General features: G+C 50.5%; 2 protein-coding genes across 2 annotated transcripts in view; one reads left to right on the forward strand and one right to left on the reverse strand.

Annotated features, from left to right (window-relative positions):
* Positions 1-220: 220 nt before the first annotated feature.
* LOC146421274 (uncharacterized) overlaps positions 221-13,707 on the reverse strand; it is a 35,786-nt gene continuing 22,299 nt past the window's right edge. Inside the window, exon 2 of the mRNA XM_085047434.1 lies at positions 221-1,632. Coding sequence (XP_084903560.1) covers positions 361-1,605 — 1,245 coding nt within the window. The 5' untranslated portion in view covers positions 1,606-1,632 and the 3' untranslated portion in view covers positions 221-360. The remainder of the gene's footprint in view (positions 1,633-13,707) is intronic.
* On the forward strand, positions 2,408-13,647 carry LOC146421275 (class I histocompatibility antigen, F10 alpha chain-like). Its single transcript, XM_085047563.1, has 3 exons — positions 2,408-2,539; positions 12,997-13,170; positions 13,380-13,647. The coding sequence occupies exons 1-3, from the start codon at positions 2,408-2,410 to the stop codon at positions 13,635-13,637; spliced, it is 564 nt and encodes a 187-aa protein (XP_084903689.1). The 3' UTR covers positions 13,638-13,647.

Consider the following 13,707-nt stretch of genomic DNA (forward strand, 5'->3'; position numbering starts at 1 on the left):
CCCCACTCTGGGCGGGTCTTGAGAGGCACTTGAGTGCCCACACAGCACCCAGTGAACCCCAAAAGGTGCCAGAATGCCCCTAAGCTTCCCCACAGCCCTCTAGGACCCCCAAAACCCTACAGAAAAATTCCCCCCCAGAAAGATCCATGAAGAGGAGCCAATCAGAGAAGGTGCTAAACAATGGGGGGAGGGGGCAAGGGTGGGCTTTGGGCCCGGGGTAGGAGAAGGGATGCAGAAAAGAGGAGAAGGAGGCGGGACTAGAAAGAAAGAGGAGTGGACAGAGGGGAGGAGGATCGTGAGGAAGAGGAGGGAGTAGCACAAGAAACTCTTCCCCTACTTGGGGCACTCACAGGGCTTCCCTTACTGGTGGGTCCGTTGGTGTGTGGTCAAGTTAGAGCTCTGTGAGAAGCTCTTTCCACACTCCAGACACTCGTAGGGCCTCTCCCCAGTGTGCATGCGCCGGTGGATGGTGAGGTGGGAGTTGCGTTTGAAGCCCTTCCCACAGTCGGGGCAGCGAAAGGGCCTCTCCCCTGTGTGTGTTTGCTCGTGCATGAGGAGATGGGAGCTCCTCCGAAACCTCTTCCCACACTCGGGACACTCATAGGGCCTCTCCCCCATGTGGATCTTCTGGTGATAGTTAAGGCTAGAGCTCTCAGGGAAGCTCTTCCCACAGTCAGGGCACTTGTAGGGCCATTCCCCTGCGTGGATCTTCTGGTGGCGGATCAGGTAGGAGCTAAGCTTGAAGCTCTTCCCACATTCCCCACACTTGTATGGCCTGACCCCAGAGTGCAGGCGCTGGTGGCTGATGAGGTTGGAGTGGTCACTGAAGCTCTTCAAACATTTCCTGCACCTGTAGGGCCGTTCTCCCGTGTGAATTATCTGATGGCGAATCAGACAGAAGCTATTGCTGAAGCTCTTCCCACATTCCAAGCATTTATAGGGCCGTTCCCCAGTGTGGATCTTCTGGTGCTGGATCAGGCTAGACCTCCGGCTGAAGTTCTTCCCACATTTCCTACACTCATAGGGCCATTCCCCAGTGTGGATCGCTTTGTGGTGGATCAAGGAAGACTTCTTACTAAAGCTCTTCCCACACTCCAAGCACTCATAGGTGCATTCGCCCCTATGGATCTTCTGGTGGCGGACCAGGCTGGATCTCCAGCTAAAGCTTTGCCCACATTCCAAGCACTCATAGGCCTGTTCCCCAGTGTGGATCGTGTGGTGCTGGATCAGGCTGGAGCTCCAGCTGAAGCTCTTTCCACATTCCCCACACTCATAGGGCTGTTCCCCAGTGTGGATCACCTGGTGCCGGATCAGACTGGAGCTCCAGCTGAAGCTCTTCCCACATTCCCCACACTCGTAGAGCCGGTCCCCAGTGTGGATCACCTGGTGCCGGATCAGGTTGGACTTCTGGCTGAAACTCTTCTCACATTCCAAGCACTTGTGGGGCTTCTCCCTGATGGGAGGCTTCTCCCCCAGCTCTGAGCTCTGGCTAGATCTCCAGCCGCCTTCCCAGCACAGGGAAGGTCTTTCCTCCTCGCAGCTCTCTGGGCTCAGATTGCAGTCCCTCCTTGAAGGGGATCTCTGGGGCTTTTCCTCCTCCTCCATCTGGCCTCGCCTTGGGAATGACAAATCCTGGTTTCGGGGAAAGACAAGGAGTGAGCACCTTGGGCTGGGGGCTCCTCCTACCCAAGTCCATCTCAGGAAGTCATCGTCATTTTGTGTCCATAAAAACCTCCAAAACACCAAGATTCAGCCCAAAAATCCCCCAGACATCAGGACAGAGCTCCAAAACTCCCAAAAGATCACAATTCAGCCAGAACCCCCTCAAAAATATAGGGATTCAGCTCTCAAAAAAATCAATGCAACAACATCTAGCCCAATAAGCCTCAGAAACACCAAGATAAATTTACCCTGTGAAAACCATGGATACCCTTCCCCGGTCACCTGCAGGATGTGGGGGGGCTGCAGATACAGGGAGTGGTGGAACCTTGTGATGCCTCCTCTTCCTGCTCCTTCTCCTCCTGTATTCCCACTCTTCCTCACACTACTATTCCTCCTGCCACTCCTCCTCCACCATTTCCTTCTCCTGCAATCCCACCTCCTTCTCCTCCTACATCCATGCATCCTCCATTTCATTATGCAACCCTGCTCCTCTAGCCCTTCTCCTCCTTCCCCCAGGTCCAGCACCCATACCTGGCCTCTTCTTCCCCCACAAAACCATCGCATCCCACAGGAGGAGCAGGGATGGCGCTGGGGCAGGTCTGGCCAAGGCAGCACGGGGCTCTTGGCCGCTCCTGCCTGCACTCGGCCTCTGCCAGGACAGCTGTGGGGCAGCTGGGGCTCAGCACCAAGAAGTGCATGACGACACCACTCCCCCATCAGGGCCAGCAGTGGCCTGCCGGCCCCCATGGGGCTGCAGGACACCCTGGCCAACCACCCTGGCCCCAGGGAGCTGCTGGCCCTGACTGCCACGGAGGCTGCGTTTGGACACTGCAGCAGGACAGGGAGCAGCTCTGGGATACGGGGTATGGAGGGGAGGGTGAGCATGAGGAGGCAGAGGAAGGAATATCTGGGAAAGGTGGATTGTACATGTAAGGATCAGGATTTTCTTCTAAAAATTTTCTTTAGGTCACTGGATAAACAAATGATTTTGCACAAAGCTCAGCAGCTGTCACAGGATGAGCACCCACAGGCAGTGAGCGGGGATGGAGGACTGACAGAATAAACCCCTGGAGGAGTTGGTCACAAAGGCACAGCAGGGGAATGGAAGAAGGGATGAGGAAAAGGCCAAGGTGAAGACAAAGGCCATGGCAGAGTTTCTGCAGCCCCTGAGGGAGGAACCACAGGGCCCAAGGGGGCCCCAGGACCGAAGGGACAGGGTCAGCCACAACAATGTGGCACAGGCATTGCCCTCCTCAGCAGGGGAAAGCTGACCCAAACAGCCCTGGGAAGGAAGCAGGGTTCCATCTGCAGAGCACAAGGACACTGGAAGTAGAGGCAGGAGGACCCTCAGCAGGAGGAAGTCCCCTGTTGATGGAGATGGATTGGTAGGGGTGTCAGAGCTCCCATTATACCAGGAACCCACCTAACTGTAGCCCTTGAGAACATCCAGGGTGGGTCTGGAGTGGGAGGAGGCATTTCCTGATAAATACAGGAGGCTCTCAATCCACTCTGAATCTTAGACCTTAGTGGGGAAAATTGTCAAGGTCATTGATTATTCAGGGGGTACCTGGAAAAGATGTGTGTGTGTTTTATTCAACCACTATTAGTAGATGTGGGATATAGGTTTGAAATGAATCAATTTCTCTTTCGTCCTAATTGTGATTGTAATTTACTGGTAAGGGATTTGATGACTAAATTGAGAATGCAAGTTAATATTGTAAAAGGTGATAAAGAGGCTAATGCTGCTGTTATAACTTTGTGTCAGATGTCTGAAAAGACCTATGCTGAAGCGAACAGAGAAGTGTGGGCAGCACCAGGGAAATAGGGAAAATTAGATATGGAGCCTCTCCAAATTACTTTGAAGCAACCAGGACAAGTGGTGTCTAAAACCACACCCTATTCCAAGAGAGGCAGGAAAGGGGTTACAGCCTGTTACTGAGTCCCTGCTAAAGGCAGGACTTTTGGAGCCAGGGATCTCTCCTTATAACACTCCTATCTTGTCAGTCAAGAAACTGGATGGGGAGACACCAGAAAGAAAGCAGAATTTTCAAGTGTTACAAAGCAGATTAACAGAAGTTCCTGCCCTGGCCCTCCCAGACACGGAAAAAGAATTTGAATTGTATACTGATGTTAAACAGGGCCATGCCAAAGGAATTCTTCCACTAAAATGCTTAACCCTGCGGCCAGAGAGTGGCTCCATTGTCTGAAGAACTGTGCAGCCACGGCTTTAATGGGAACTGAGCCCTCAAAAATGACAACACCAGAACGTCTTATTGTTAAAGCCTGGCATCAGTTAAAAGCCTTGGTAACCAAAAGAGCCTCTAAATGGACGAGCAGGGCTCAGTTATTACAGTATGAAACTTGTCTAATGGAACAGAAGAATTTAGAATTGAGGACAGGAGAAGGGTTTAACCCAGCCTCCTGTTGGAATGGCCCTGGACAGGGGGCTGGCAAGAAACACATGACTGCATCCAATTGACAGAGCTCCAGATTCGGGCTGGGAGAGATTTATGAGACAACCCCTGGCCCCAGGGAGAAAATGTTTATGAGAAAATTATTGATGGGTCTTCAAGGGTAGTAGAAGGGAAATGGGTCACAGAACATGCTGTTATTAATGGAAGGGAATTAGAGGAAGGGGGGAGGTTACAGGCTTAGCCCAGACGGCAGAGCTGTGTGTGCTTCTGAAAGCCTGGGAATTGTATTGGGGAAAAAAGTGAACATTTTTACTGATTCTAAGTACACACACGGGGTAGTCCATGAGTGTGGAGTTCTGTGGGAGGAAAGAGCTTTGTTAACCTGCAGGGGAAAAACATTTACTCATGAGAGATGAATTACTCACCTATTGGGGGTGGTGAATTTACCACAAGGGGTGGCAATAATCCACGTTAGGAGACACCAGGCAGGGTGGTCAGGGGAGGCAATAGCTCATGGAATGCTGCAGGAAGAGGCTCAGAAAGCAGCACTTTTGCCAGAAAGTCTCCGAGATCCTCCCTTTGCTCCCAGTGGCTCAACTACTGCCAGAGAAATTGTCCTTTCCACCAGAGGCACTGCAGATAATTAAAAAAGAGTGGGAAAGAGGCAATAATTGGTAAACAAAGGATGGTAAACAATGGATATGAAAACCTTTGGTCCTACGAATATTAAAATTACTCCACTAGGGCTCTCGAGGATTGGTAGAAGCCTTCCTCAAGTCCTGCCCTGGGGTCCTTCTGTTCTCCCAAAAGGAGCTGTTGAAGGTTGCTTGATGTGTGCCAAAGCCAATAACCAGGTTAGAAAGAAACTTGCCAGGGAGGGAGGCCTTGGGCTTTACATCCTTTCCAACCATGCCAGGTGGATTTTACTGAAATGTCCTGAGTAGGAAGGCTTAAATATCTTCTGGTAAAAGCATGTCAGCTAACAGGGTGGCAAATGCATATCTGACTGCTTCAGCAACCCTGGATCAGTTATTAAGGTATTTTTGGAACAAACAATTCCAGGATATGGGATTGTGGAGGGAATAGACTCAGACAGGGAAATTAATTTTATAGGAAAGATCCTTCAGGGGGTTATGGCTGCTTTAGGAATACAATGAAATCTCCACACCACCTGGCACCCCCAGAGTTTGGGTCAGGTAGAAAGAATGAATGGGGAAATAAAGAAACAAATTTTGAAGCTGGTGATTGTAAGGGTCGATCCAAGAATCGAGTTCTGTCTCAACATTTCTCATCAGAAATTACAGGTGCAGGACTTATGCAGAGAATGCTGTGTACTTGCCTAAGGCTGGTGCGGAGCGAATGCTTCGTGCCCGCCTAAGGTAGTACGGAACGAATGCTTTGTGCCTACCCAAAGCTGGTACGGAGCAAATGCTTTGTACCTGCCTAAGGTGGTACAGAACGAAGACTTTGCACCTGCCTGAGTTGATACAGAACAAAGGCCTTGTGCCTGCCAATGCGGGTATGTGACGAAGGCTTTGCACCCGTTGCCCTGACACCCATTGTGAAAAACCTGCCGACCATGCCTCGGACACTCCTCCCTTGACCCTGCCAAGTGGAGTTTGACAAATCTCCACAAGAATTAAGGGGGGGCAAAGGCGGCTGGCAAGGAGGGACCAGGTGTATGGACTAGCATAAAAGACAACTTTGGAGTGGCTGAACTCCGAAGATCTTCCCCACCGAAAGATCACATCGATCTTTGCAGAGGCCAAGGAACGCCGACTGACCGGGACTCCAGGGACGCCGGACGTCTGTGGACCCGTGGTGGTAGCTATAGCCCCTTTCCTTCCCTTTCCTCCCCATCTTTTCCCAATTTTCTCTCTTTCTCTCTCTATCGCAGGCCGCTTTACAGGCCAAATTAATAAAGTTCCCCCTTGGATTGAAATTTAACTCCCTTGACTTGTTGCATTTTGTGTTCTCTTTTCCTTTTTGCACTCTGAGATCGTAGCTGGTATGAACCATCACGCGTCTGCTTACGAGTGGACCGTGACAGTGATAGAAACCAGGATGCCATGGGTACAGCTTTTGCATTGGCTTTGGAGAGAATAAGAACAAGACCCATGGCAGATATTCCATTATCTCCCCTGGAATTGATGTTTGGAGTTCATTACCCTGGTAATTCTCAACCTAGTGAGGAGGGGGAGGTAAGTGATGTATATTTACAGCAGTCTGTGGCCAGAATTCTGTCTCTTGTGAAATCTCTTCCACAGGGAGCTCGGCTGGCAATGACCCTGCCTTTGGACTTCGCTCTTCACAACATCCAACCAGGACATTGGAGCCTGGATAAAGAGTGCAAAGAAGCACCACTGGTGGCCAAGTGCCATGGCCCATTCCAAGTGTCACTGTGCACAGAAACAGCTGCCAGCACAGCTCAACACGGGGGGACCCCTCACCCTCGGCTCAAGGTCTCTGAAGCCCCACAGATTTGCACTTCCAGCTGCAGGAGGAGGATGGGAGGCTGTGACTGACCCTGCACACAAGGGGCCTGAGCAGCAGCCAGGGCTCCACATCGGGGGAAGCCCCTGGGCCTGCCCACACATCCCCTGCTGAAATAGTCTGTGTGGGCACCCCTCTTCTGGCATCTCCAGGCACTGGGGGCCAATCCTTGCTGGCACTGCTTGAGGTTCAGTGCTTTCTGTGCCTGCACTCACCATGGTGGTGTGGAAGACAAAGTGAGAATGAGACTCTGGGTGTGAATGAGACTCACACACTGGGCTGGCTGTGATTAGATTACACCCTTAGATTGTTTTTTCTTAATCCTGCACTCATATTGTCAGCTAGCTTTGGGCCAGGGGTGTGAGAATCAATTTTTAGTCATAGGAAAAGAAGTAGCAAAAACCGTCAATGCTTTGGATTTTTTCTTTTGTATGTGCGTGTATGGCTGTTAGTGATGGCAAAATTTTGTTATGGGTCTCATGACGTTCACCTTTAGGCTGCATTTGCCAAGACTAGAAGAGATTTAAAGGTTACCCTTTAACTCGTAAACGTAATAGTTTATTAAAAAAACAAAAAACCCCAAACGTCCAAATTATTAAAAAAAAAAAAAAAAAAAGATAGCTTGTGGGAACCCACATGTGAGTCACCCCATGGCTGTCCTGGAAGAGAAGCTTCGGTTCCAGGAAGCCACCAGAGGAGCTTTAGAAATGCAAATTAACACTGCAAGGGCAAAGGGTGGACAATGGGCCAGAGGCTTCTTGCCTGGGGGAGGAATTGGGCCAATTCCTTCTGTCCCTGGCCCCAAGCTCTGCCTGCTTGCACAGATGGAATTTGCATAGTTAAAGGCAGAGCCCATAGTAAGGAGATCTGACTCTGCAGCAGAAATAGGTTAAGTTGCAAAGGAAAACAGCAAACGGAGAATGTTGAAAGAAAAGTGGAAGGGAATCACCCCTCTCCCCACTCCAACATTTCCTAGCACTGTGGATGCTTTATAGGGTGTAAAGGACCAGTGGAGGGTTTTTTGCTACCACAAATTCAGGGAAATCAGTTGGGAACCCAAATATAGGATGATTTCGTTAGAGAAAAGCAGTCAATCGATGCATGCTCCTCCTGGCTGGAGGGAGCAGCCCAAAAATGTGGAAAAGATGAACAGCCACCAGAACAAATCCTGCAACACCATGGACCAGCCCCTTGGAACCCTATCGAATTCATATCAGGAGCCAGAGAACCCACTTCGAATTTGAATTGCATCATTAGAGTACCAGCTGTCCTCGAAATAAGAACCAACCAGAAAGCCCCAGCTCCTGACCTCCTTGATGACCAATCCACGTTTCTGTGGTTCCCTGGCAGACCACGAGTTAAACCAAAGCTGTTTCTTCCCTTAAGTGCCACAGCAACTCTCATCTTTTTACCATGCACCACACCTTGCTGAGTGCAGCTCATTTAGCAGTTGGTCAAGTGGATGCAGGTGGCAGCCAAGCCTGCTGATCCAGAAACGGCTACAAATGGACAGAGAATGAGGGCACTACGAATAATCCCAAAATCAAGGAATGCCCAGGAAGAAGAGATTTAGTCAATAGCAATTAAAACTTTGTAAAGGCAATTTCTGAGAAAATAGGAAGAGGAGGGATTGAAAGCAATAAGATGAATGGGTCTTTACAAACAGATGGGGTGAATCTGTTTGGTGATAGTGCCAGGGACTTGCAGATAAGGAAGTAAGGGAAGAAACCATCAATTTCAGAAAATGTTACTAATTGACACCGACTGCTACTCAGCCAAGGTCCTGATAAATTCCTGAACTTCCAGGAGAAGAACAAACACTTAACCGAGCCATGAATATCGGTTGTTATACAAAAGGAGGGGTGCACATTAAGGGGGACGTGCCGTAAGCGGATGGAGAAGTCTGTACCTTCCAAGTACCTCAGCCAGTGGGCAATGGGACAGGAAAATACGGCTGGGGAAACGAAGATAAACAGGAGGCTGCGTTTTAGAGACCACGTGGCAAATACCACACGGCTTCTCCCTTTGTTCATCAATAAAGTCACTTTTACGCGACTCCTCTGTCTTCTCTGGGGACAGAAACCTCTGGCCACGCGAATTTTCCCGCACACTGCCGCCGACAGCGCAGCCACCTCTGTGCTACCCACAGCAAGCGGGACGAGCCAGTGCTGCTCCGGCACCGCCTCCTGCCGAGGCAGCAGCGGCAAGGAGACCGCGGGCAGCCGCTCCCTCAGCGGCCTCAGGCCAGCGGCAACACGGCGCCACAGCCAGGGAGGGAGGGAGACGGGAGAACGAAGCCGCCACAGCCCCCCTGCCGCCCCCTCCATCCCCTCCATCCGCCCGCAGCGAGCCCCGAGCCCCGGCACAAGGCAGCGCGGCTCCCACCTGCGCTGGGACAGCATCTCCGAGCTCCGCCGCAGCTCCCGGGCCGCACACACGCTACCACTATGGCGCCGCTGCTGCCCCACTAAAGCCCTGCCTGCCTGCCTGCCTGCCTGGGGGCGACACCGGCGCCGGCCTTGTCCCCGCTCGCTGGCACCAATCAGCGCTGGGACAATTGCGAGTGACAGCACAGCCAGCCAAGGGCAGCGAGGCGCGGGCTCTGCACAGCGCACAGCCCAAGCCCCGCGCTCTCAGTGGTCCCCGGGCTGGCCGAGGCCAAAGCCGCACATGAGGAACAGCCCTGCAACGGCCCCGGGCCCAAGGCGCCATTGCTCTGCAAATAGCGACAAAGTTCTCCGCACCTCCCGGCCCGGCTTTCCCAGCCCTGCGTGTTGGGTGGCTCCGGCAAAGAAGGAATCCCTGTAGCCTCATTTTTTATACCCCCTAATTAGGAGCATCAGTGCATCGCTTTGATGATTTACGGTGAGCTAGAAATTAGTAATTTAAGAGAACTAGAAGCTGGATAATAATAATAATTTTTGAACTGATTTTGAAGGCCAGAGATTGGGTAATGATTTATTAAGATTTGCTTGCTGAAGACAATTTATTATTCACTTAATGATTTTGTGCCTACCTAGTATCGGGGAGGATAGAGAGGAAAGCCAAATAATTGAGAAAAACTACTGAGTGTGACCAAACATCTTGCTCTCGGACCCCAGAACTGGTACAAGTTGGTTCTAAGGCTTGGACTTGGACCAAGAACCAAGGGAGCATGCACAAGGGAACAGGGTGAAGAGTTCATAATGAGAAAGACTACTAACTTCACCCTCAATAATCATTTGGGACCCTCACCCACAATTAATTTGTGACACTGCGCTTGCGTGAGCATATTTAAATGAACTTTGAACTTCTTATAATACGAAGCGGGGATAGGTAATGAATATGTATAGGGGCATTGTGTAATTTTATGCATATGTAACCTTTAACCTAATATAAACCAAGTGAAGTGCTGCTGACAGCGTGCATGCTTTTGGAGGGGCTACCCTCCATGCACCCCAGCTGGAATAAATGCATACCTACTTCATAATTATCTGAGTTGTGGAGTCATTCCACACCTCATTGATTTCCTCCAAAAAGAGAAAATTGCCCCAAACCCCTTGGGCTGAGTGGAGAAGGGAAGAGATTTCAGGCGAAAAACTCCCCAAATCGTTTTTGTCCAGCTTAGGAAGAATAAACCAAAGCAAACGGAGGTGGGACCCCCCCGGCAGAGCTTCTCTGCCCACTCAGGTGAAGCCCTCGCTGACTGCTCGAGGCTGGATGGGCAGACTGGGAGCACTCGGAAGAGGCCCCAGCTCGGCGGGCAGCCCCACGGCCCCCATGGCAGCTCCAAGGCTCTGCCAGCTGTCATGGAACAGAGCCCATGTGATGGGCCTGCTGGTGAGAAAGGAGTGGTCAATACGTAACTCAGGTTAACTCTTGAGAGACAGAACATGTGAATTCAACAACCTAGAGAAACAGGATTCCCCTAATCTCATCAAGGGAAGAGAGTCAAGAATCTGTTTCAAGCCAGCACAGAAACCACTGAATCATCCCATGAAGGACTGTGCATGCTTCAGAGATAAATGTGAAAAAAGTGCATTGTGATAAAGACTACTGGGTCCTTCATGCTGGAGGTGGTCTTTGGGGGTCTCCAAAGACCACCAGGACACACAGCACATGCGTGGCACACATGCTAAGGATATTCGTGACTTCCAAGAAATGATATGTTTAACCACTGCTATCCTGGGGAATATGATGAATATTCAGGAATTTTACCCATAATACCACGTTGTTAAAAGTGCTGGGGTGTGTGTGTTTGGAGGAGGGAATCCCCCACACCTGGTGCACCAAATAAAGCAAATACCCACTTCTCTGACTGTCTCTGAAGTGTCTCTAGGCTCACTTGGGACGAATCAAATCGGCACATCCAGATGGGACTCTAACTCTGTTCAGCTGCCAGATCCAGGGTTAAGCAGACCTCCCAGTCACGACCCTCAATTTTCAGGGGAAGCTCAGCTGTCCTTTGGCTCACGGTGGGAGTAGACCAAGGACCATCTGCACCAAATTAAGGTATTTGCTATTTTTAAAAAGAAAAATACCTGCAGGCCCGGGGTTATGGTGGTTTTGCTCAGCCCAGAACATCAGCAAGGTATCTTTAACATCTAACAAAAACTTAAACCCCTCAAAAGCTACTGTAGTAGGCCCGAAGAAGTGTCTGAGGGGTGGGAAGTGGCAGAAAGATGGCTCCTGTGTGTCCTGAGTGAAAGTTCTGGAACTTTTTCACCAAGTCCAGTAGACCAATCTCTGATGGCTCTGAAAGTGATGGACATGCTGCTGGCCAAGCCTGGGCCAATTAGAGGTGCTAGTTATGCCTCTGTGAAAACATATTTAAGAAAAAATCAAAACAAAGCAGGCATGCACTTCTTTTTAGCTAGAGGAGGAGGAGGAGGTAAAAATATGTGGAGGGAGGACAATATGGAAACACCAAGGTCCGTGGAGAAGGTGGGGGAGGAGGTGCTCCAGGCGCCGGAGCTGAAAACCCCCTGCTAGCTGTGGTGAAGACCATGGGGGGAGCAGGTGGTCACCCTGCAGCCCAGAAAGTCCACAGGGGTGCAGAAATCCACCCACAGCCCATGCCAGAAGAGCAGGTGGATGTCTGGAGGAAGCTGTGATCCAGTGGGAGTCTCCTATGGAGAGTTAAAGCTGCACAGGCCTTGCGAAGGAGAGAAAGGCCTGGCCCCTGGCATCCCCAAACCCCTTCCCTGTGGCTAGCACAGGTTTTTCCCATGAGAAATTTTCTTGTGTTTTATAAATAAAGATAAAGTTTGGATGTTGTTGGAACAGTGTCCCAGAACTTGGGCAGTGCAGGCCTGGCCAGTCAGGCCTGGGGGAAGGCTTCTGACTGACCAATCTGGGTAACTTTTGAGAACTCTATATATGTGATGAAATCAAAACAATAAAGGTTATTCCTTCTTGCCACTGAGAACTGATGCATTCATTACTCTGCTAGCTGCTCAACAGCGACACTTCCCTGCTCTCCCAGCTCTCCCAATTTCCCCTTTCATCGATCCATGACCTCCCCACACTCCCCAAATTTGCATGTGTCCGAGACTGAAATAGTTCATGCCTGAAACATCGATATAAAGTTTTGCTTATTATAACAAAAACTGTATAGAGAAGCTACAACCAAAGAAACCTCCCTTGAAGATACCTCAACTGGGACTTTGGACTGAAAGTCAAACTGCTGTGATTATATAAAGGGAAATTGTTCTATTGTTCAGTCATCTCAGGCTGAGGGAAAGGAATGCATCCACAAAAGGCCAAACCCACCAGGTGCACTGAGCATCATCTCTGGCTGAGTATTGGGGTGAGAGAGACCACAGTGTGCACAAGCCAGGCTTACAGACTCCCCCCAAGCAGAGGAGGGGAGGAGGAGGTTTCGGGGGCATGGCATAACCTCTGGTCAGTGGCAGTAAATACCCATCCTCCCTTACAAATCCTGACCCAGCTGTGGAACCCCCAACCCCACAGGCCATATCCACAGGACATTCACATGAGGCAGCTGAGGGGGTGTCATAATCCATCAAAGAACCCCTAAAGTGCTAAACTTTGCACCACAAGACTGCACATGATGCAACAGATCCAGAGTCTGCTGCAAGAGACTGCCCCCTCCCCCTGGGGAACATGCCTGGATATTGCCACCGTGCCTGACTGTATATTAACCCACAGGATCCTATGATTTCCCATAAGGACCATCACCACCAAGAAGACCTGCTGGAGAGGATCAATGCAACATCATTGGGATCCCTGCATGGTGGTATTTTCTTTATTCTTCTCTGTCACTCCCTTTCTGTCCCCATCTCTTTTCCTACTTTGCTCTTTCTCTCTTGTCCTTTCTCTCACATTTACTATCAAATAAAACCCATACTATTGACCAGCATATGGTCTCATTTGCACCTTAATTCAGGCAGAGATATTTCTAAGAAACTTAATAATCGCATCATAGCACCATGTCCCCCCAGTTCTGTACTCCCTGTATTACTTGGACGTGGCAGTGTTGAAGCCTGGCCCAGGGGTTCCCCAGTTCATGTCCATGGGGTACCTGGATGGGATTCCCTTCATGCACTGCAAGAGTGAGCAGGCCAGATGGAGCCGCAGACACTGTGGATGGCAGGGATATTGAGATACCCAGACCTAGATCTTGGAGAGGAGCCAGCACGTGCAGGCCGCAAACCGGGATGTACTGTGGGAACAGTACAACCAGAGCAGAGGTAAGTAGGTGGAGTTGGGACTGGAATGGGATCTGTGGGGCTGGGATGTGGATCCACGCAGCTCCAAGGAGCTAGAATGAAGCTCTATGGGTCTCCATCAGCCTCTGGGGCTCCATAGGACCAGAGCAACCATGAGGCTGGGACACAATTCCATGGGTCTCTGCGGGTACAATACCCCACAGGTCTCCACATGCTGCAGGTAGTTTATGGCTGTGACCTCCTGTCTGACGAAAGCATCCATGGATCCCACCAGGATGGCTATGATGGGCACAATTTCCTCTCCTTTGAGCTGGGATCTGGGAGATTCGTGGAAGCCGATGGTGCTGCCCAGATCACCAAGAGGCATTGGCAGGCCTCTCCTGATGTGTTGGTTTGAAGGGCAGGCATCTGCCAAGAAAGGTGAGAACCTCCCTTGGAAAAGAGACTATGACTCCCGCATCTCTCCA

This window comes from Lichenostomus cassidix, unplaced genomic scaffold (assembly GCF_008360975.1).
Source record: "Lichenostomus cassidix isolate B80296 unplaced genomic scaffold, HeHo_3.0 HiC_scaffold_33, whole genome shotgun sequence".
In the NCBI taxonomy this organism is placed as follows: domain Eukaryota; kingdom Metazoa; phylum Chordata; class Aves; order Passeriformes; family Meliphagidae; genus Lichenostomus; species Lichenostomus cassidix.

What these genes read in the sequence shown, in the direction of transcription:
- LOC146421275 (XM_085047563.1), top strand. Translation starts at nt 2,408, where the DNA reads ATGGGGCTGCAGGACACCCTGGCCAACCACCCTGGCCCCAGGGAGCTG. An exon ending in TACGGGGTATGGAGGGGAGG is followed by an intron (nt 2,540 to 12,996) that starts GTGAGCATGAGG and finishes ATCGCATCATAG; the next exon opens with CACCATGTCCCCCCAGTTCT. An exon ending in ACTGTGGATGGCAGGGATAT is followed by an intron (nt 13,171 to 13,379) that starts TGAGATACCCAG and finishes GGGGCTCCATAG; the next exon opens with GACCAGAGCAACCATGAGGC.